Source organism: Staurois parvus, unplaced genomic scaffold, assembly GCF_062004578.1.
Source record: "Staurois parvus isolate SC_StPar_1 unplaced genomic scaffold, SC_StPar_1.0 ptg000299l, whole genome shotgun sequence".
NCBI lineage: Eukaryota > Metazoa > Chordata > Amphibia > Anura > Ranidae > Staurois > Staurois parvus.
The window spans coordinates 16,423,980-16,448,736 of record NW_028318095.1 but is presented as its reverse complement, the minus strand read 5'-3'; the positions used below and the strand labels follow the sequence as shown (position 1 = coordinate 16,448,736).

Below are 24,757 nucleotides of genomic sequence, written 5' to 3'. Positions count from 1 at the left end.
CATTTTTTACAACTGCTTTTAACTTTTGCATAGTACTCTAAATAAAATGTATGCTTCTTATCAGTTTATGTTGCCTGAAGAGAGCTCAGCCTGCCCCAAAAGCGGACACTACAATCTATTTAGTTAGTGAATAAATGCTGTCACCCTAAGGCTCCATACACACTGGGTGTTTTGATAACACTAGCTGTGTAAAGTCATGTTAAAAACGTGGTTTTTCAGCTTTTTTTTTTAGCATTTTTGCATTAGCGTTTAGCAGCGTTTTCCCACGTCTGTGTTTTTTAACAAAAATAATGTCTAAAAACAACGGTTGCCGCGTTTTACAGTTAAAAAAACTCCTCTAGAAACCCACTAGTCCTGGGTTTTTTTCAGCCGAAAAACGTTGATTACAGTCTATGTGTGTATGGACACAAAGGATAACATGCTGGGGGGTTTACTAGCTGTAGAAAAAAACATCAAAAGCCAAAAACAATGGCTAAATGGTTAGCACTTTTGCCTGGCAGTACTAGGGTCGTTGGTTCGAATCCCAGCCAAGGCACCATCTGCCTGTAGTTTGCATGTTCTCCCTGTGCCTGTGTGGGTTTCCTCCGGGTACTCTGGTTTCCTCCCACACTTCATAGACATGCTGGTAGGTTACCGTATATACTCGAGTATAAGCCGAGTTTTTCAGCACATTTTTTGTGCTGAAAAACGGCCCCCTCGGCTTATACTCGAGTCAACCGTCTCCAGGTGTGGGCGGGATGACATGCCATCCCTGTCATCTGGACACACCCCCGGGATCAATCCTTGCCGGTGATTGTCCGCCGGAACTGTAGCTCAGGAGAGGCACACAGGCGCCTAATCACCGGCGAGGAGGTGGAGCTTGGAGAGGAGGAGCCGAGCGGCACCGCGAAGATCGAGCGAGTGAAGAGGAGGAAAGCGGCCAGAGAAGGAAGACATCTGACCGGTAAGTGTGTACCATGGGAGAGGGAGTGAGCAAGCGAGCCCAGGCTGAAGCAGGGGTCCTCCCCCCCACTGACACCAACGATGGGGCACTATTCCTCCCCCCACTGACACCAACGATGGGGCACTATTCCTCCCCCCACTGACACCAACGATGGGGCAATATTCCTCCCCCCACTGACACTAACGATGGGGCACTATTCCTCCCCCCACTGACACCAACAATGGGGCACTATTCCTCCCCCCACTGACACCAACGATGGGGCACTATTCCTCCCCCCTCGGCTTATACTCGAGTCAATAGTTTTTCCCAGTTTTTTGTGGTAAAATTAGGTACCTCGGCTTATATTCGGGTCGGCTTATACTCGAGTATATACGGTAATTGGTTCCTTTCTAAATTGGCCCTAGTATGTGTATACATAAATGTAAGTTAGGGACCTTAGATTGTACACCCCTTGAGGGTTAGGGATTGATGTAAATGTGCAATATACAGATGAAACTCAAAAAATTAGAATATCGTGCAAAAGTTCATTTATTTCAGTAATGCAACTTAAAAGGTAAAACTAATATATGAGATAGACTCATTACATGCAAAGCAAGATAGTTCAAGCCGTGATTTGTCATAATTGTGTTGATTATGGCTTACAGATCATGAAAACCCCAAATCTACAATCTCAGAAAATTAGAATATTGTGAAAAGGTGCAATATTCTCGGCTCAAAGTGTCCCACTCTAATCAGCTAATTAAGCCATAACACCTGCAAAGGGTTCCTGAGCTTTTAAATGGTCTCTCAGTCTGGTTCAGTAGGAATCACAATCATGGGAAAGACTGCTGACCTGACAGTTGTGCAGAAAACCATATTCTAATTTTTCGAGTTTCACCTGTATATGTAAAGCAATGCGTAAATTGACAGCGCTATATAAGTACCTGAAATAAAATAAATAAATAAAAACAGCCGCTGTAAAAACATCCAGGACTAAATTTAAACTTCTACTTTTGTTGATGGCATACACAGTACAACACTCTCCTGCCACTCTGAATACATTACTGTGTTTTGTATTTGTCCAAAGTTCCACTTTAAAACAATGCCAGAGAGCCTAATTTGTAAATGATGGAGGGACAGGAAGATGTTTTCCATAGTAGCCTGTTCACCACCTTTTATTTTCTAAAACACCTAAAAAGCATGGGATTACCTCTGATTAGTTGGTTTAGGTCCAGAAATGAGAACTAAAACTCAGAAAACACAATGTGCAAGGAGTCCCCTGCTGCTGATAGCACCCTACCCAATGGAGGTCCTGCTGATGCACATATTGTACCAAAGGGAACTGATAAATATGAAATCACTGTATGTGCAGGTCTCTTCTGTACCTTTAGGGAAGAAAGTTCAGCATTGCTAGCTGTGTAGTATTTGAAAATATTTCCCTTTTTCACCTGGTGCCACTAAGTATAAACCAAAAAGGGAATTACGGAATATCTCTCGGATGGGAACACCATCAGTACTAAAACACCTCACCAAGGTTTGAATCAGTAATATATATTTACTTGAAAGAAAACTAATTTTTAGAGATATGGAGGCTGCCATTACTGAACTTGAAATGCTAGTTCCCTGGCAGTCATGCAGAATCTCGGTCTTCAGTACTGTCCTGGAACAAGTCTACAGATCTTGGGTTCTAGCTTTATTTGCTGCCTTTGTGTTCCAGGACAGGGACGTTGAAGTGCTGACGCCAGACAGGTAACTTCCAGGTCAGCAACAGCAGCCAACATTTTATCTTAGTTCAGGTTTCCTACAAGGCTATAAATTCATATCACATCTGTTGCCTGTTTATATTGCCAATTAGTGGCGTAACCCTGAGGTCCACTGTGGTCTTGTTTTGCTGTACACATGTGCTTTCTAAGCAACATCTTTATTCCTATAATTAGGACAAATCCTGTAAAAGTCAACAGGATGAATGTTTTCCAGAACACCAGCACAAGCTCCAAGATACTGCCAGGAGAGAAAACATACTGTGCTCTATGGGAAAGCAGTCATTTGTCTCAAGTGGTTCAACATGCAACCTGCAGCACTGTAGTGGTGATTCATTAGGGGGTATTATCAGACAGCTGCTCTCACAGTGTACCAATATTATCCCGTTACCGTATTTTTCGCCGTATAAGATGCACCTGACCATAAGACGCACCTAGGTTTTAGAGGCAGAAAACAGGAAAAAAAAAATTCTGAACTAATGGACTGCAGACACAGTACAGGAGATGACCAGAGACTGCGGACAGCAAAGGGATGACCAGAGACTGCGGACAGCACAGGGATGACCAGAGACTGCGGACAGTACAGATGACTGCTGACCTTTGGGGAGGTGGGGAGCGGGTACCTGAATTTGACAGGTACCCGCTCTTACTTCCGCAGAGTTTTTGTTTGATCTTACCTGTTCCTCGATCCAGCCGCGCGCTGTCTTCCCGGCTTCTGTAATGGCGCTCGGCATGACAGCCGGGTGCCCAGTGCGCATGAGCGAGAAGCACTTGCGCTTTGTGATTGGTCCGGCGGCTTCTGGGATCTGTCATGTGTCCCAGGTACCGCCTTACCATTCACAAAAAGCACCGCTTCTTGCGCATGCGCACTTGGCACCCGGCTGTCATGCCCAGTGCCCACACTACAGAAGCTGGGAAGACAGCACGCCGCTGGATAGAGGAACAGGTAAGGTCCCGCTGCAGAGCTGAGCGGCCGGCCCGGTATTCTGACACGGCCGCGGTGGAAATACCGGACCGGCCGCTCCATATTCGCTCCATAAGACGCACTGACATTTCCCCCCCAGTTTTGGGGAAGAAAAAGTGCGTCTTATACGGCGAAAAATACAGTATGCTGCTTCTCCTTTCACTGTTCAGTCACAGGCTCAGGGAGGGGCGAAAGCTGTAAGTGCAACTTAACTGCAGCAGAGAAAAGTAGGTATCCTTCTCTGCCGGACAGTGCTGTGCCATGTGACAGTGCTGTATAAACCTCAGGACTGGATGGAAAGGGATATATATCCTTTAGCAGGTAAAACAGCTCAGAGAGCTTGTAAATATGCCGGGAGTTTAGCTTTAAAATTGTATGTATTTTAAAGGACAACTGTCCCACCCCGATTGCAGCCCACCTTGTTAAATACTCACCTTCACTGTGCGGCCCCTTCAAAATCTCACAGCCTTTTTTTGCAAAAAACACTCCTGTCAGGTCTTTTCTGCTGTGGTCTCATTCACTGTTTTTGAGAGTATCATACGTATTTTGAGGCCATCATAAGAACAGCTCCACCATAAAGAGAATGAACAGAGCTGTGGTGAACATGTGCAAAAAGAAGTGGATCTGGCAGGGACATTTGCAGCAGAAAAGCTATGAGGTGTGACACACTGAATATGGCTGGAATGGAGAGGAAGCAAGTGTTTACCTAGGTGGATGAGACATTGTTAAAGGACAACTGTACCAAAGATTGTGCCAAGTGTACATGAGACTTGAGATTTAAAACTTATAGGTGTAATAAAAGACACATTCATTTGGAGTTCAATGAAATCAGATGCTCTTACATAAAAGTTTTATTTTTCGGTCGCAGTTATGATTTTGTTAAAAGCGAGTGTACAGGCAAGAAATGTCATGTAACATCCGTACTGTATGGTGGTGAGAATACTGGTTCTTGTCCTGTTGTCTCATGTTGTTGGAATTGTATTAAAAAAAAAAAAAAAGAAAACAATTCCTTTTTAGACTTTGTATAAGAGATTCTGAAGATCCCCGTGTGCTTAATGAAGCTAGTATATTATATGGTTTTTGCTGTAGACCAGATTAGATGCAGAGCTCTTGGCAGTTAACGGGGGTCTTAACCCCACTAAATTTATTCCTATGCAGATTGCACATTTTCCCCCATATCTTACTTGCAAATAGAATAACATTAAAGGAAAACAAACATGTTTACGTTGATGTATAAATTTATCCATACCTTCCAGCATTCCAAAATCTCAAGACAGGAAACATTTAAAGGGGAGCTCCAGTTATGACAAAACTACCAGTAAAGGTAGATAATATTAGAATACTTTTTCTTCATTTTAATACCTTCAGCTGTTTTCTGATGAAGGGTATAACCAGATTCTTCATGTACCACAATTAAATTGCTCCAAGTGGGTGTGCCCTATAGTGGATCAGATTACAAAGTCTGCAGTGTCTAGTGTGATCCAAGTAGGATTTTACTCTATGTCAAAATAGAAGTAGAAAACTATTTAATCACTAATTTTCCTTTTGCATGGAGCTCACCTTCAAAACCCAAACCCTGATCTGCTCAATCCAATTTCATATGCAACGCCAATATTCAAAAAACAAAATCCTTTCTAAGGACTGAAATTTGGGACAGTTATGAAAAGAAATGGGGCAGCTGGAAGATATGGTTGCAGCCCTGTGGAACTATATATGGAATGTACAAAAAAACAAAACAAAAAAACAGCTAATTACAGCCTACTGTTAGTGCATTGTGGTTAAACACGATTTGGTTATGATGAGGAACGCTTCTAGTGCATTTTACAGTCCTCTCTGTGCACCGTCCGCTGTCAATACTGATCCAGTCAGGGCGCTGTGCTTACCATCACCGGTACGCTAACCTGAGTGTTTCCCCTTTATTTACACAAAATCAGAAGTGTAGAGAAAAAAAATTACTGAGTTCACATCATTTCTCCATTGTCCCTATTTCCAAAGCTAGGGACAAGCATGTCAGATCTCACTCCTTCACTCCACTCCTCCACTGAACAGTCATTTTCAGTACAGTAATGTACACTTGTCAAAATGGATATTGTAAAAAAAAAAAAAATTATGCAAAAAGGAGTGTTATGAAATAGAACCCCAAGAAAATTAAATTAACTATTTTATTATCCTGTCAACACATAGAAAAGGGTGGTGGAGGTGCTGTTAGCTTTCCAAGGCATCAAGAACTTTGATGATCTGTTGTTTGATGGCTTTGGTAGCGTCTCCTGCATTGGGTATTAAGTATCTAAAAAGAACATATTGCATAGATTAATAAACTACCTGGTATGCAAAATAACAAACCAACATAAACTATACTAAAACTGTAACATTTCTTATAGCTTTTAAATAACATTTTTAGATTTCTGAACATATGCAGACCTTATACTGTAAATCATGTGACCACACTCACTCCCTTCTGTTTCATCTTTTCTGGTATAAAACAGCTTGTCGCTAACTGTGCATGCGAACTCCTTGGCAGATACTGAAGCACTAAGAGATTTTTAATGTTGCTAACAAGGTAGACACACATCATGTAAGAAATGACAGGAGGTCATTTGTGAATGAACAAAAACCTAAAATAAACAGCTTTATGTATTACAGTGTTAGGGCTTTAATGCACAAGGTTATGACTGACACACACACAAACACATAACAGACGAGCCTATGTAGAGAACCATCACTTTTTCATTATACAGAAAATATATTAATATAGAAAGCTCTCACCTCTCCACTGCTAATATTTCCACTCCCGTTGAACTGCTATTTCCATATTTAAATGTGATCAGCTCTGGATGTTTCTTCTTAGATGTGATCTTTACAACTGAGCTCAGTGCTTGACGTGACTGTATATATGCAAATCCCTTCCTAGACTGGATCTCCCGCAAACAATACATATGGGTTGCTGTTACCAGAAGGTGACTTTTAAAAAGGGGAAAAAAAGAAAAATAATGAAACTCTGTCTATAATCCGGATTGCTGTTTAAGTTAAAACTACACTTTAGGTTTATTGTACCTTTAAAAGGAGGTGGAGAGGCAGGCGTATGACATCATGATCTCCACCTCAGCCAATCAGAAGAAGCCTTGTATTCATTGATAGAATACAAAGCTGCCTGCGAATGGCTGAGCAGTGCTCAGACTGACTCTATTTTGTTCCTGGAGCAGGACAGGAAGCCCCATCCCGCTGTCGGAACACAGCTCTACGTACAGTTTATACAGCATTCACAATAAGCGCATCTGTTAGTGAAGCAAACTGTTGTACCAAACGAACTAGTTCAAGTCACTAGAAACCTGGCGTTAGGCTCTAAAGCATATATAAACAGATCTGTTTGATCAGCTACTTCCCTGGTTGTACTGGCCAGAGAAACACAACATTAAAACCAGAAGTGGAACAGGAGAGCTCAGGAAAGGCAGTGAGCAGTCCTTTTCAGAGCCCTGTAAAAGTGATTGAGCAGGTGTAAAGCTGCTTACATCACTTTTACATGAAAGCCAATCACCAGCTGTAAAAAACAATGCCAGGACCTTGGTATAACTGTTTCCTGTCCAGAATGTACATATACATATGATGGACGGGAAGAGGTTAAGGAATAGCAAACTCAGATATGTTACATTTTTTTACTTGGTTTAGTTATGCTATGAGAGGAGGAGAAAAGAGAAAACATTCTATCTAGACATGTCTGCAAAGGGCAATGAAACAACCTGGGTCATAAGGATATCAGATTCCAGCTAAATCACCTTCATCTACTGCACTTTATCGGAGTGGTAACAGCATATCACACTGATATGAATGGGCACAATAATATAACATGGAAATCTGGTGTCGAGCATTGAAGTGCTTCTGGAAACATGCTTCAAATAACCTAGATGCTAGGTGTAGCAGACAATCATAGTAAAAAAAAGTATTTATTACTTATGATATTCAGCTCTATCTAGTCTGAAGAGATATCCATCCCTGCTGACGGCGGTTGATATGAAGCCTGAATAGCTAGTTTTCAGTTTAAAGGCACATGCTATCTGACCTTTGTGATGAGGGTCTGGTATTAAAGGTGACAGCGCACTCAGGAGGGAAGGTGAAAGGTCCGCATGGTGAGCACCTCCTAAAGTGGATCTTCGGTCATTTAAATAAAAGTCAGCAACTATAAAACTAGGAAAGAGCTCAGACTTATAAATGAAAAACCAGCACAAATAATTGCTCAGTTTTGCTGTGGTGCATATATGCAAAGAAAAATGCTGACAGAGGACAGCCAAGTGATGACCAGCTCATCAGTATGTTGCTTCTCCTTCATTGTCCAACCAGAGGAATTGGGCACAGACAAGACCTATCTACACTATATTGCCAAAAGTATTGGGATGTGGCCATGGAGGTGATTTGAACACTTGAATCCAATAATTTAGAGGGGTGTCCCAATATTTTTGGCAATATAGTGTACAGGTGCAATAAATTAGAATATCATCAAAAAGTTAATTTATTTTAGTAAATCAATTCAAAAAGCGAAACTCATATATTATATAAATTCATTACACACAAATTGATATATTTCAAGCATTTATTTCTTTTCATTTTGATGGTTATGGCTTACAGCAAGTGAAAACCCTAAATTCAGTACCTAAGAAAATTATATTATTACACAAGACCAATAAAAATAAAGGATTTTTAAAACAGAAATGTTGGCTTACTGAAAAGTATGTTCATGTACAATATAGTATGCACTCAATATTTGGTCAGGGCTACTTTTGCATACATTACTGCATCAATGTGGCATAGCATGGAGGTGATCAGCCTGTGGCACTGCTAAGGTGTTAAGAAAGCCTAGGTTGCTTTGATAGCAGCCTTCAGCTCGTCTCAATTGTTGGGTCTGGTGCCTCCCACCTTCCTCTTGACAATACCCCAAAGACTATCTATGAGCTTTGTCAGGCGAGTTTGCTGACCAATCAAGCACAGCGATACCATGATCAATAAAGCAGGTATTGGTACTTTTGGCAGTGTGGGCAGGTGTCAAGCCCTGCTGGAAAATGAAATCAGCATCTCCATAAAGCTGGTTAGCAGAGGGAAGCATGAAGTGCTCTAGAATTTCCTGGTAGAGGGCTGTGCTGACTTTGGACTTGATAAAACATAATGGACCAATACCAGCAGATGACATGGCTCCCCAAATCATCACTGACTGTGGAAACTTCACACTGGACCTCAATCAACTTGCTTTCAGTGCCTCTCCACTCTTCCTCCAGGCTCTGGGACCTTGATTTCCAAATGAAATGCAAAATTTATTTTCATCTGAAAAGAGGACTTTGGACCACTGAGCAAAAGTCCATTCCTGTTTCTCCTTAGCCCAGATAAGACGCCTAACGTTGTCTCTGGTTCAGGAGTGACTTGACACAAGGAATGCGACAGTTGTAGCCCAGGTCCTGGATACGTCTGTGTGTGGTGGCTCTTGAAGCACTGACACCAGTTGTAGTCCACTCCTTGTGAATCTTCACAAATTTTTGAATGGCCTCTGCTTCACAATCCTCTCAAGGCTGTGGTTATCCCTGATGCTTGTGCACCTTTTTTCCACCACACTTTTTCCTTCCATGCAACTTTCCATTAATATGCTTGGATACAGCAATCTGTGAACAGCCAGCTTCTTTAGCAATGACCTCTGGTGACTTACTCTCCTTGTGGAGGGTGTCAATGACTGTCTTCTGGACAACTGTCATGTCAGCAGTCTTCCCCATGACTCTGTAACCTACTGAACCAGACTGAGAGACCATTTAAAGGCTTAGGAAACCTTTACAGGTGTTTTGAGGTAATTAGCTGATTAGAGTGTGACATATTGTAGACATGAGTCTACAATATTGAACTTTTTCACAATATTCTAATTTTCTGAGAAACTGAATTCTGTTTTCTCACTAGCTGTAAGCCATAATCATCATAATCCCTCTATCCCCACTGTCTGTAATGAATCTATATAATATATGAGTCACTTTTTGAATTAAATCACTAAAATAAATTAGCTTTTTGATGATATTCTAATTTATTGAGATGCACCTGTATATTACTTACCTTCAGGACAGAAACTCAGGACTCTAGGCTGGCTGTGCTGTCTCGCAGGAATATGTAAATCTTGATTGGATGGACAGAAATACAAATCTTTTGGAAGCTAAACAGAACCCATGTATATATTTCATCTCCATACATTTTTTTATACCAGTTTGCCTGGAGTTTAGCTTTAATGGCAAAACTATGTTGGGGCAACACAAGTCTATTGTTACAGACCTTGGAAACATGTGACCGGTTTCTTTAACTTCGTGACATGGGAAGTGATGTTTGATATCAGGTTTGTTTATCCATGTTTGAATGTTAACAACCTCTTTGCGATCATCATCAGACATAGATGAGCTATCAATCTCATCTGGAAGAAGACAAAGAAAAACAAGAGAGATAAAGAATACACACATCGTTTAACAGAAACAAATCTAAAAACAACTCCTGCACAAGCATGACAACGACCCAAAGCATACATCCAAATCGACAATGGAATGGCTTCACCAGAAGAAGATTAAAGCTTTGGAATGGCCCAGCCAGAGCAAAGACCTGAATCTGATCAAAAATCTGTGGGGTGATCTGAAGAGGGATGTGCATAGGAGATGTCCTCGCAATCTGACAGATTTGGAGTGTTTTTGCAAGGAAGAGTGGGTAAATATTGCCAAGCCAAGATGTGCCATGCTGATAGACTCATACTCAAAAAGACTGAGTGCTGGAATAAAATCAAAAGGTGCTTTAACAAAGTATTAGTTTAAGGGTGTGCACACTTATGCAACCATATTATTTTAGTTTTTTATTTTTACTTCCCTCCACCTAAAAGATTTCAGTTTGTTGTTCAACTGAGTTGTGCAGTTTATAGGTTACATTAAAGGTGGAAAAAGTTCGGAAATGGTTTATCTTTGTCTCATTTTTAACACCACAGAAGCCTGACATTTTAACAGGAGTGTGTAGACTTTTTATATCCACTGTATATTATGGAGATAAAGAGGTTTTTTTCTGTAATCATATTACAACGCTGTAGGGTGACAAAGCTGCTACTTTAATCTAAATGACAGTGAGAACTGTCACACAAGGACAGGCAGTGTGGTACTGGCAGGATCACAAGATGAAAATCCTGAAAGGAAAACTAATGCAACCACCACACCTAAGGACTGGTAAGCTTCAATCTAATATGGTTTTATTGTTCATAAGTTTAGATACACTTTAAGGCCTATCCCTGTGTATGTTTACCCTGGTTGCTACCCTCACATAATCCAAACTGAATGTACAATTTCCTCTAGATTTATCAACAAATGTGTAGTGTGAGGACCTACCTAAACAATACATTTAAAGGGTAACTCCACTTTCATGGAAAATAAACAACAAATAGAAAAATTAATTTAGCATATACTATTGCTACTCAAGCCATATTGTAATTGAATGTTATTAAAAATTACCTTATGTTTTTAGTCTGCAGCACTATAATTTTCTGTAAAATAAATTGGAATATGGCAACCTAGAGGTCGTCTGTATACAGATGGTACACAGAAAGCCCCCAAGGACACCCCCAGGAAATTTAATTTTCTGCATGTGTGATTGGCTTACTGATTTTAGCAGAAATTTGCGCTAAGATACAAGTCAGATTTTAGGCATGCCCTGCAACGAAAATGTCATTCTTGTGAGATATGCCCTAAGGAAAATCACGTCCAAAGGGATGTACTAATTAGAGCCCTGCAAGTGCATCAGCTGATTGATCATTATAAACTCAATCCTGTTACATTCACTTTCCACATGGACACAGAGAAGCAAACAGCTATTTCTTCAGAATTACAGAGAAAGCAAAACACATAAAATAATCTAAAACAGGTTCTAACCCCTCACTATTTTACTAAAGAAAAAAAATGTTTAGCTTGAGTCTGTATCCCATTGGGGAGATTTTCCATCACCTTCTATCCCAACATGAAAAAAGACCTGACAGAAATTCTCTTTTGAACTCAAAGCTAAAAACGTTGGCTAATGCTAAGGTTAAAGAGGTTCTAAAGGCTGAAGGTTTTTATTACCTTAATGCATTCTCTGCATTAGGGTAAAAAACCTTCAGTGTGCACCCCTCCCATACCTACCCGAGTCCGATCTCAATCCAGTAATTACCCAGAGGGAATTGATTTTTTTTTTCTTAACAAAAGTGGAGTTACTCTTATGTTTCCGTAAACTGTTCAAGCTTACCTCTAAAATGGTTTACATTTGTCCCCTTATGTAGAATAATTTATCTTGCTTGTGCCTGTACTTTATTGGTGTATCAAGGTCAGAGGTCACTTGTATTATAACAACAGTTGATGCCCTGTCTACTACAGAATCTCAAACAACTGTCTCCATGTTCATACGTGTGTATACAGTGTCAAATAATGAAGCACTGTACAGTAAAAGACTTTATTTGACACTACTATGCACTTTCACGGATCGGGCAGCAGTGTGTGAAACCAGGAAGTTAGCAAAATTGTGAAACCTCCAATGACCTCTAACATCAGCGTTAGTGAAGTGATTAATGAGCACAGGCTTTTCTAAACAATCAAACTACAAGAAATTAGCCTTTATTTCAAACACATAGCCAAGACGTTTCACAGGTCTGATTCATGTTTTGTTACAAAATATCTGAAATCAAATATGAAGCTGTTAATAGACATCTTTTCTGAATCACATACAATTATGTTATACCTGTGTCATACTCTTCCTCATCTCCGATGCTGAATACAGGCTTTACACCTCGGTACGGCTTTCCTACTCTGTCACTGCTGCTGATGTGTCTATCAATAAAAAGCAATATGATCTTAGAAAATATGTATGCGTAAAATGAATACAGAAAATACAAGCAGCTGATACATGCAGAAAGTGCCAATCTCTGTTAAGGCTTGAAGTTAGCTAGCCAATAAAAATAAAAAAGACACATAACTGAGAGAAAAGACCATGCTAACACGCCAGAAACAAGTCAGCTTGGTGAGTGAAATGTCATTATTTTCTTTACATTCTGTAACATCACACACCATTTGTATTTTTCTGCACTGGAATCCCAAAAGCATGCTGTTTAAACACTGCACAATGTACCATGGTTGAAAAAAATGGCAAGTAAAGATTTCATGTGCATAAAAATATAAAAGTAGGAGCAAACCCTTTAAATGAAAGTGCTTAAAACCTATATGACCTGAAACCAATAAATTAGGTGAGTATACAACTAATCACAATAAGAACCAAAACAAAACACACAAGTTTAGCATATGCTTATAATCAGTATAAAGGTCAAAATATTTGTGGTAATTCCCAATCATCGTATTCTTGTAAATATAGCAAGGTGACACAAAATCTTCAAAACGAAAGTGTTCCACCACATGTAGATGGATTTCACACTCACCAGATCCCTATGGCCAACAGAGCAGCCTACAAGCGTTAGTTGACACAATCGAGTATGTGGAATGGCTGGATCCAATCCAACCATAGATGTTATTATGCAGTTGGGTGGATTGGATCTAGCCATCCCATATCCTGGACTGTGACACCTAATGCTTGTAGGCTGTTTGGCTATAGGAATCTGGTGAGTGTCAAAGTCATCTACACATGGTGGAGCACTTTGGTTTTGAAGATTTTATTTACAAGAATACAGTGAAGAGGAATTACCACAAATATTTTGGACTTTATATATTGATTAAATGCATATGCTAAACTTATGTGTTTTGTTTTGGATCAGTTTTTCACTCACCTTAAATTTACTGGTTTCAGGTCATATATGTTTTAAATACTTTAATTTAAAGGGCTAGTGTCTACTTTTATACTTTTATGCACATAGTTAAAGTGTTTGATACACTTAAAGGGGCAACTGCCTTTAGCTGTTTATTCACTTTGTGGGGTGGCACCCTCTCAAATTTTTTTCTTCATTTAAGTAAACATTTCAACCTCACTTCTTGTTCTTGTGACCACAGGACAAGAAATGGAGGGAATGGTTCTCACAGAGAAAGGAAAGCACATAAAATAACCTAAAACAGGTTCTAACCCCTCACTATTTTATAGAATTAAAAAAAAAAAAGATGTTTAATGGACTCTGTATTCCATTGGGGAGATTTTCCATTACTTTCTCTCCCAACATGAAGGAGGGAAAATCTTGCAAATGGATACACAAACATTAAAAGACCTGACAGAAATTCTCTTTCTAACTCAAAGATGAAAAAGTTGGCTGAAACTTAAAATGGTTCTAAAAGCTGCATGTTTTTTACCTTTATGAATTCTCTGCATCAAGATAAAAAAACCTTTAGTGTGTAGCTAACCCCCCCTATACTTACCCGGGTCCGACCTCAATCCAGTGATGTGCACGACAGCAGAGTATCTCTCAGCTCTCCCCATTCTCATTGGCTTAGACACAGCAGCAGGAGCCATTGGCTCAGTGGAGGAGCCAGCGGTAAACCCAAGAACCCCTCTCTGGGCCAACTGATAACCTCCCATGACTTCCAATCTCTACGCTGACACCCAGATCTATCCCTCCACTCCCCAGCTCACCCCCTCAGTCTCCTCACGTATCACAAATCTACTAAGCGACATATCAGTATAGATGTCACACCATTCCCTTAAACTCAATCTTTCCAAAACCGAACTTGTAATATTTCCTCCTCCCCCATCCCACCTTGATTGCTGCAACTCCCTCCTCACTGCCCTACCGTTACACAGGTTGTCCCCCCTTCAGTCTATTATGAATGCTGCTGCTAGGTTCATACACCTTACCAACCGCTCAATGACTTCTGCCCCTCTCTGCTAATCCCTTCACTGGCTCCCACTAACTCAATGTATAAAATTCAAAATACTAACCACAGCATACAAAGCCATCCACAAAATTGCCCCTAGCTACATCGCCAACCTCATCCGCAGATATTGTCCAAATCGCCCACTCCGCTCCTCCCAAGACATTTTGCTCTCCAGCTCCCTCATCACCTCCTCCCACGCTCACCTCCAGGACTTCTCCAGAGCCTCTTCCATGCTTAGAAATTACTACCCCAGTATATCCAGTCAGTCCTCACTCTGTCTGCCTTTAGGCGATCTTTGAAAACTCACTTATTTAGGGAAGCCTACCCCACCTCCACCTAAGAACTGTACTTGAATCACCTCCATCAGATCATCCCCCACAGCTATCACCTTTTGTACATATATAGAACGCTAGGCAAACCTTTGTGTCCAGGTTGTTCTAAAATAATCAGTGTGCAGAGGATTATATGACGACAACTGGAGGAGTACCAATTAAAAATAGACCATACACTAGACAATCTGATTGTACAGATATTGTACATTCTCCTTTAGCCTGGGTTCACACTGATGTGGTGCAGAACTCACATTGGTTTCTGTGCGAATTCCGCGCCGCATCATAAATCGCACCCCGTTCATACGATCCACTGCGGGTGTGTGCTTTAAGTTAACGACACCCTGAAATCAGTTCGCAAAACACGGTGTGATGTGCAGGATCGGATCATATGGGTGTGAGCACCTATGTCATCCAATTCTGGTCCGGACTACAAAAGGGTCCTGCACCTTTTTGGTGTGGATGCTGTGAGATTTGAGCCATACAAAATGTGTGGCTCAAATTGCACCGCATAGAAATCGAATGTTATTTGCACAGGAATACGGTGCGGTTCCTGTGAGAATCAAATGCGATGTGCCGCACCACATCAGTGTGAACCCAGGCTCACTTTCACCGAAATTACGTAACATGAGAACAAACCTAAACAATTAGGTAAATTTGGATTAAACTAGGCAGGACCTTGCGCTAAATAGTTGACATTAGATCTAAAGGAGATTGTATAGTATATGGATAGCATAAATCTGAAGTTAGATGATCTGTATATAGTGAGTTCTACAGACCCCATGGTTTAAGCAGGTCTTATTTGCTGTGCTCCTCAAATCATCTAAAAAAGTTTAAAAACTATGAAATTGTTATCAGGAATAATGCTTAAAAACATTCATTTCTAAACCTTACATTTCAAAACATATTCATTATCATTCAGGATAAAGGATTCCAATGTAGTGGAAAAAATTGGTCACCTTAGAACCTAAGGTCACTGAAGCAAACACATTAAAGGCTGGCATATCTGGCCGGTGACGGTTTTCTCGCATGTAGCGGTATTAAAATGGACACTTATGTAAATTACTGCTGGAGAGTAAAAAATGTTATGGACAGAAAGCCGATTAATTCTAGATGAAGTAGAGCATTAGTCTCAGTGCTTGGACAGAAGTGGTGAGTGCATCCCTCTAGCTTTCAGGATGAAGAATGATACATCAGTGATGCTGACAGGCCACAAGAAAGATAAAATCTGACATTTTATTAAGGCAAACATAAAATGTATGAAATTCTGTGCATTTGTTTTTATGAAATGAAATTTTATCAACTGAAAAGGGAGGAGAGGGGGGAATATCTTTTACAGCTAGGATTAGTAACAGGCAGCACGCAAAGGACCCATTCACAACTTTCCAGTGCAGTATGTCATCCCTATGTAATAAGGCAAAACAGCTCTAATGCACATGTGTTATAGCACCCCACAATGCACAGTAATGCACAACATGCATTGTGGTGATCTGCATTGCCAAAATTGTATACTTTTATAGTTTATGGTGCGTTTCCAGCCTATTCAGTTAAATGGGATGCCTTTAAGTAACGCATGTTAATGCATGATTAAACCTGTGTTACAATGCAATGCACCAGGGCACCAAGGTGTGAATGGACCCTTAAGCAGTGTGGTACGATTAATAATGTGAAAGTCAGTAGTTCCTGGCAAGTGTCAGCATAACTGATGTCTATACACAGTAAACACGTTGTGCATACGGAGAAGGTGGTGGAATCACAGCTCACTACATCTTACCGCTCCAAACTCGCCCTCTCTGGCCAAGGAAGATTGAAAGTGATTCTAGTGCACCATTGAGGCAAGGATACAAACCAAAAGAGATTACATCACTGAGAGTTATGGGACATTTCAATAAGATTACACACTAGATGAGAACAGTAAAGACCTAATTTATTAGAGATTAGTAAAAGGAACCCGTCACATTGGGTGTTACCTGGCCCAGCAGTCTCTCTCGTCCATTTGTGGATTATATAATTGCGGAATTCTGAGATTTTGTTCTAGAGCAGAGCACGCGCAGTGATATGTCAGCCCTAGAACAACTTCAATTCTGCGCCAAGCCTCTAATGCCAACAGAATGCCACGGCAGAGCCAAGTAACATTGTTCCTGACAGGCTCATTATTAAGTCAAGAAAAGGTTAGGTTTTACCAAGACTAAAAAATGCGTGAAGATTTATTTATTTTGTGTGCAAACACAAAAACATACATCATACACACAAACAATTGTAGGCCTACACTCCTATGTTTTGACATATTTGGAAGCCTATCAATCATTTCCTTGATCCCATGTCCTGGTCCAATGAAAAGACCACTGTCACCTGGTAAAAGTCCACTACCAAACACAGAGACATTAGTAAAAATCGGCTTGTATTTCACAGCACATTTATGTTACTGATAAATTCATCAAGCTCATGCTCTGTGCAAGCTATTTGTTCTTCTGAGCCAAATCGACTGATAAATGTAGACCAAGTTTGGACTATGAGCTGGCCAAAGGGCACCTAGTGAGGTGGAATTCAAGGCGGGTTTTAAAACAAACATTCTAACCGCCACCCACCCTGACTTCAGCAAATATGATGTAAAAGATGCACTTTATTAAAAAAAAGTGCCAACAACTTGCAGAGGCAGTGATACTGCAACTTAAACTCATCAATCAAAGGAATTAAACTCACCTTTCTACTGGAGTGGAGGTGTTCTCAATAAAGCTGATCACTTTTTCCTTCACATTCACAGATTTTGTCTTTAGTGCTACTGTCATTTTATTCACCAAAGATTTCACACCTCTCCCATCAGCTACACCATTAGGAGAATCCTCCTACAAAGCAAACAAAGTCATAAAGTAACCAGCTAATAGTTCTTTTTTTTAGAAAGGAAAACATCTTTTCATATTCAAAACTTTATCACATAAATTAAGGCTGAACAGTATGACATTAAATAGGTACCCAGGGGATTACATTTTATCTCACTAACAAAACAGTATAACCATACAGAAGGAACTATATGGAATCAAACACTGCAATGAAATTAATGCAAAACACAGTAGAACATTTTAAAACAGAAGAGATTTACAAGTATCGTCATTCCACCACATATCCCAAAAATAGGAGGAATATTCCTCATTGCAGGACTGTGCACAGCCATGCAAATCATTCCTTTATGCCGAAAACAGCCAAATGTGCATCCAGAACTGCTGATGTATAATATTGTAAAGCCATCTATTCCAAACCTCATACAGTGTGTTCAGCCATTTTGTATGCAGTGCAAATAAATGGTTTCCAAAAATAGTGTCACACAGATCAAAAATTCATAAAGAGTGCATAAACCATATTATAGTCCAATGAAAAATTGAAACTCAAACTCAGATAGCCCACCGTAAATGCAAACTCTTCACACTAAATGTGCACCAGCCACCTTATGCAAATAAAGCAGCTTAGCAAATTTATAGACCCATATCTCAAGAGGTCTACAAGCGCTTTAGGATAATGGATCCCGCCTGGATAGATGAATGCCTCCAGCTTCCTCTCTCACAGTTGGCTGTGCCTCAAGCCAGTCACACTGAAAAATGGCATGCCCACACAGCCAATGGATTGCTTCACATAAACTTGCCTCAGCGACATTAACACATAGCCAGAAACAAGCAAGGAAATCCCATACTGAAGTATAGTTAAAACCGATTTATTAATAAACTTGATGGATACTCAAAAGCAAAGCAATATCAAAAAGCATATTAAACAACAGCAGCCGGCTCTCTGGACGGACATGATGACGTCTCCGCTAAACTCTGCTGTGGCTGTGTGAGGCATGCCGTTTTGAAGTGACAGGCTTGAGGTACATCCAACTGTGAGAAAGGGAGCTGAAATGATATATCCATTCGGGCTGAATATATCATCCTAAAGTGCTGTTAGGCCTCTTGAGATGCGGGATCTAAATTTTTGGTAAGATGCTTTATTTGCATAAGGTGGCTGGTGAACATTTAGTGTGGAGAGTTTGCATTCATGGTGGACTGAGCACGAGTTTGAATTTTTCATTGGACTATAAAATGATTTATGCACATTTATGAATTATGTGATAGCGCTATACCATTTTTGGAAACAATTGATGTTGGATATTTGATGTGTGAATATCAGTGAGTGCTGCAGTCACAACTTAGATATATATATATATTTTTTTCTTTATATGTCATTGCACTTATATTTGCTATTGCACTGATCTGATTATTTTTTAGCGCCGACTAAGTGTATTTTAGAATTTGGAATAAATGCCTGAACAAGCGGTTTGCAGTTTGGACTAAATGGCTCTATAATATTAGACTATATTTTCATTATACATCAGCAGTTCTGGATGCACATTTGGGCATGGATAGCATAAAGACATGCAAGCACCTTTTGTTTTAAGAAGGCTATACTGATCTACTAACTGACAGAATGAGTAGAAACTTCCTTTGATTATCACTACTCATTTGCAGAACTTGATAAAAGGCTCACCCGTTTGCAAGTTTACTGAACTCATAGCATCAATTATCAACACTGCGGTCTGCAGAAAAGGGCAAGGATTAGATATGAAAATTTTAAAGGGCTTTTCTTGATGACTTACATCTGCATAGGAACCCATAGTGGTGCGTGAGCCAGACGTACTGACAATCCAGTGTCCATACCCAGTATCTGGTCCATCTACATTTATATCTGCCAAATGTTGCTGCAGCACTTCAAAAACAAAGTAAAAAATAAATATGTAAACATTACAAACTATTGGATTAACCATTGGCTTTGCGGTAATATGAAAATTCTGTACATTACTGCCCATCCACTGTATATAAGCATTCTTCAGAATCTTTCGGAGTGTATCTAAAGTGTATTTTAAGCCCTACTTCCTCATTATCACGATAACCTTCAAGTGGAGGTGTAGACAAATAATTACGCAGTAGGCACAGCTAATAACCATGTAAAGTCGTTTTTATCAAAGTTTGTTCACTTCTGACCAGTTAGTCTTATGGTTCACACACCTCTTCCCCACAACACAGCAATGAAGACAACAAAAACATTAATGCCTTGTGCACGTGGCCATACTACAGCATACGTACATACGAAGGCTGCGTTTATTCCCACAGGGATGCATGGAACACCAGTACAGTCCCATTTATGTCAATTGGTCACAGCCGCTGCTCCCAATTTGACATTTGTGTGGGAGAACGGCCCTGAACGCAGACAGCATGCGTTCAGGGCCGTGCACCCGCACTGATGTAATATGTGCCTGTGAAGGAGGCCTAATTATTTGCAACCTCCTTGGTAAACACTATGCCTTCAGCTTTTTCACTACACAAATAAACGATAATCATAAACAGCTGTCCAATAAGTACATAGGTGATTTAGGAAATACTGGAATCATCTTCCTGCAGTGTTGCAAGAGTGTGTCCATCATAAGACTTGCCTAACAGAACAATGCTTTGACAAGGTAAAATTGTTTATATATATTTATTTAAATTATGTAGCTGTCTGGAGTTTAATTTTAAAGTGTCAGTTCACCAGAAACCTGCCTATGCAGATAAGGGGTGTCTCTGGTTAATAATCTGTGTGTCTCTGACTAAAGTTGAATAATACCCTTGGTATAGGTGTAGACCATTTATGTACCTCATGGAAACCTGACTGGAATACTCCCAGGATGTTGCTAAGTGAGATCTAGTCATTATTACTAACCTTCACCATCACAGGAGTTCAATTACACAGGCCTACTGCTACTTTACAATACCTGTCCTATTTTTGTGCTCCTTTTGTGTATCTGCACCCTAAGGCCTCATGCACACAGGAAGTTAAAAAAAAACTCTCCTAGAAGCTGTCCTCTGGCAGCAGCATTTTTGCAGAAAAAGTGCCTGACACTTTTACAAGCATTTAGGCACGTTTACAAGCGGAAAATGCTCAGGCGTTAATTTCATTGGCCACAATGATAATTTATTCTATCCGTTGAAAGGAATACTCAAGCGCTAAACGCAACTAGCATTTAGATGTGCATAGCTGCGTCAAGCGTTTTTCTGCCAAAACACCGGTGCTCCTGGATGCACCGGCCCTGGGTTTTTTTCCTGCTGGTATACGCTACTGCTACTAAAAGCTTCTAAAAGTCTATGTGTGCATGGACACATAGGATAACAGAGGGCCGTTTAGAAGCGATAACAGAGGGCCGTTTAGAAGCGGTAAAAAAAAAAAAAAAAATAAAACACCTGACGCCCCTAAAAGTGGCTGCAAAAATGCCCTTGTGTGATTGAGGCCTTAAACACAATATCCTAAACTTGCATTCAGCCATAAAACTCAAGTGACTGGTGCCCAACTTATTATCTTCCAACCATACAAAAAGGCCCAGACAGACCCTACGCCATAGAAAGGTTATCCTGCCACAATATTCAGGGGGCCTTTCTATGGCTTAGGGTCCTGTCTGGGCCTTTTTGTATGGTTGGAAGATAATAAGTTGGGCACCAGTCACTTGAGTTTCGTTACCTTTTATGGCTGAATGCAAGCTTAGGATAGCGTGTTTAAGGCCTCATGCACACAGGGGCGTTTTTGCAGCCACTTTTAGGGGCGTCAGGCGGTTTTCTTTGTTTTACTGCTTCTAAATGGCCCTGTGTTATTCTATGTGTCCATGTACACACACACACACACACACACACACATACATATATATATATATATATATATATATATATACATACACACACACACTGTGGTAATTTGGTAATTTGTTAGTTTTCTGTTTGTGGATTGTGTCTATGCATGTGATGAGCTTTATTAACTAATTTTTATTTTAAAGCGATACTAAACCCGGGATACTGCATTCACTCTCTATCTGGTTTCCCACAGTATAGACTACATATAAATGCAATTATTTTAGTAAATATAAACTGCTCAATGCCTTTTTCCTCTAAACAAAATTGAAGAAAAGTGAATATTAGACTGTTCAAAAAAAATAGCCGTGTTTGTATTCTTCTTTACAAACTCAAACATTCACTATATAAACTGAAAAATGTTTGAAGATTTTGCTTTCCTTTGAATCACTTAATATTTCGTTGTATAAGCACGGTTTCTGAGAACTGCTGTACATCTGTGTTGCATGGAGTCAACCAACTTCTGGCACCTGTGAACAGGTATTCCAGCCCAGGATGATTGGACTACATTCCACAGTTCTTCTCTATTTCTTGGTTTTGCCTCAGAAACTGCATTTTTGATGTCACCCCACAAGTTTTCTATTGGATTAAGATCCGGGGATTGGGCTGGCCACTCCGTAACACCAATCTTGTTGTTCTGGAACCAAGATGTTGCACGTTTAGTGGTGTGTTTGGGGTCGTTGTCTTGTTGGAACACCCATTTCAAGGGCATTTCCTCTTCAGCATAAGGCAGCATGACCTCTTCAAGTATTCTGATGTATTCAAACTGATCCATGATCCCTGGTATGCGATAAATAGGTCCAACACCATAGTATGAGAAACATCCCCATATCATGATGCTTGCACCACCATGCTTCACTGTCCTCACAGTGTACTGTGGCTTGAATTCAGTGTTTGGGGGTCGTCTGACAAACTGTCTCCGGCCACTAGACCCAAAAAGAACAATCTTACTTTCATCAGTCCACAAAATGTGCGCCATTTCTCTTTAGGCCAGTCAATGTGCTGTTTGGCAAATTGTAACCTCTTCAGCATGTCTTTTTTTCAACAGTGGGACTTTGCGGGGGCTTCTTGAAGATAGCTTGGCTTCACATAGGCGTCTTCTAATTGTAACAGTACTCACAGGTAACTTAGACCTTCTTTGATCTTCCTGGAGCTGATTGTTGGCTGAGTCCTTGCCAACTTGTCTTTCAGGTTTTGGTTGCCATTTTAAAGCATTTGCGATCATTTTAGCTGAGCAGCCTATCATTTTCTGCACTTCTTTATATGTTTTCCCCTCTCCAATCAACTTTTTAATCAAGGTACGTTGTTCTTCTGAACAATGTCTGGAACGACCCATTTTCCTCAGAACTTCAGAGAGAAATGCACTGTAACCAGCATGTACAACATTTGCTGCCTTCCTTCCTTAAATAAGGGCAATAATTGCCACCTGTTTTTCAAAGAATGAATGACCTCACTAATAGAACTCCATACTGCTATTATTTTGAACATGCCCCTTTCAATTAGTGATTCAATTACACAGAATCAGCAGCATGCATGTCATGACTGTTGGGTCTGTTGGATTTCTATTACTCTACTACACCTGCAAGTAAATTATTTGCCATGTAGAAATATCATTTCTACCAAAAACAGTGATTGATCAGGTTAGTGATGTCTGACTGCTATTATTTTGAACACAACTGTATATCTTATCAGGAGATAAAAGTTGGACACTGGAAGAAGGGGAGGATCAGAGAAGTCAGGAGCACAAAGCTTTTTTACACAATGCAGAAAATTAACCCCTTAAGTTCCACAGTGAGTATAACAAGCATGCTTTACTGCATATACAAACTGATTTTACTGTTGTGGGTTTAATAACACTTTAAAGTTTAGTAAGTTTAAATATAGTAGCTGTGGTGTAGATTGTGCATCTTTTAAGTGTGGTGTATTTTCTTGTCAACCAGTAAAACCTTAACAAAAAGAATAATTAAAAAAAAAGATAGAACCCTTTGCTACAAACAGTATTTTTTTATTATTTGGGAGTGGCTGTGGGAAGGGGGGAAAGTATAAACTCACCCATAAATCCTCCTTTGGCTATACTAATATATTCTTTGTTTTTCTGTAAAGAAAACATAAATCATGACATTATCAATGGAAAGTAAAAAATGGCTAGTATAATTGTTCTGTAAACCAGATTTGGTTTTTCACTCTTCAGATTAAAAACATAAATGTTCCAAACTCCATGCTTGCTAGGTTTCTTCCATGAAGTGGAATTGCATTTCTAGCATAAACACTCTTCTACCCCCATTGCCTTGCTGACAAATACTATAAAAAACAGACCTTACATGCAGCTAACAGTGTTTACTTAATGGGGTGGATGCTCTCCCTGCAGGAAGTCCACCAGCTTACGCATGCGCAGGACCTGGAAATACTAACGCGTTGATGAGGGCAGTTCCACATCATAAGAGGAACCCACCAGGAGTGGAATGAGACAAAAGGGTTAGAAAAAGGAATGAGCAGGAGTAAATGTTTACTACTGGTGTCCCTGTATTACCTACCTGTAAGAAATGAGCAAGCACCATATTCATATACATGTCCTCCTCTTCCCTTCCACTGCCCATAAAGCACAGATGTTCTCCTCCAGCTACTGAGCCAGACTCCAGGGATTGCTTCTGAGCTTCCAAGAGAGACTTCACTGACAGGGAAAACTCTCCAGGGTTCTGCAGCATCTGCAACACACAACAGCTGTCAGAGCTGGAGGGGGAGGGGTAGTGGGAAAGCAACAGGACCAGTCGGGCAGCAGGCCTGGACTGCAGCAATGGATCACCACCTTCTACTCCCTGAAGAGATGCTGTGGAGAGTCACCTGATGGCGGCTTCCGCTAAATTCAAAAGGGTTCAGGTTGTTTTTTTGTTAACAAATGATGAAAGAATGGTACGAGGTGGATTGCAAATTTTGCCCATAGATGGACTTTAAGCCAGTCATTTAAGTCTAAAAAACAGGAATTTTGATGTACCTGTAAATTGCACATCTTGGAGTCCAGTCAAGACACAGGTCCTTCCCATCTTCCCCCGTTATCTCCTTACTGCTTGCCAACAAACAGGAGGCTCACGGAGTGCATATGGTTATATGGATACACTTGGGGGCAGTCCCAGGAAAGCTTTGCCAGTGTCCAATCACCCGAAAGTAGTGGTATATAACACATTGTCTAAAATCAATTTATGTGTCCTGTACTGTATGATAAAAGTAGAACTATAGGCAAAACTTTTTTTTTTAAATTTTTGGATAGAGCAAGGGAGGGTTAAA

General features: G+C 40.2%; 1 protein-coding gene across 2 annotated transcripts in view; it reads right to left on the bottom strand.

Annotated features, from left to right (window-relative positions):
* Positions 1-4,474: 4,474 nt before the first annotated feature.
* TBC1D23 (TBC1 domain family member 23) overlaps positions 4,475-24,757 on the bottom strand; it is a 92,245-nt gene continuing 71,962 nt past the window's right edge. The window contains exons 11-19 of one of the 2 annotated variants that reach the window (XM_089682963.1): positions 24,010-24,180; positions 23,528-23,570; positions 19,420-19,529; positions 17,499-17,641; positions 16,570-16,614; positions 12,398-12,486; positions 9,938-10,073; positions 6,413-6,607; positions 4,475-5,933 (exon numbers count right to left, since the gene is read on the bottom strand). In XM_089682963.1, the coding sequence (XP_089539089.1) occupies positions 5,852-5,933; positions 6,413-6,607; positions 9,938-10,073; positions 12,398-12,486; positions 16,570-16,614; positions 17,499-17,641; positions 19,420-19,529; positions 23,528-23,570; positions 24,010-24,180 (1,014 nt within the window). In that variant the 3' untranslated portion in view covers positions 4,475-5,851. The remainder of the gene's footprint in view (positions 5,934-6,412; positions 6,608-9,937; positions 10,074-12,397; positions 12,487-16,569; positions 16,615-17,498; positions 17,642-19,419; positions 19,530-23,527; positions 23,571-24,009; positions 24,181-24,757) is intronic. The other variant, XM_089682964.1, reaches the window with a different exon arrangement.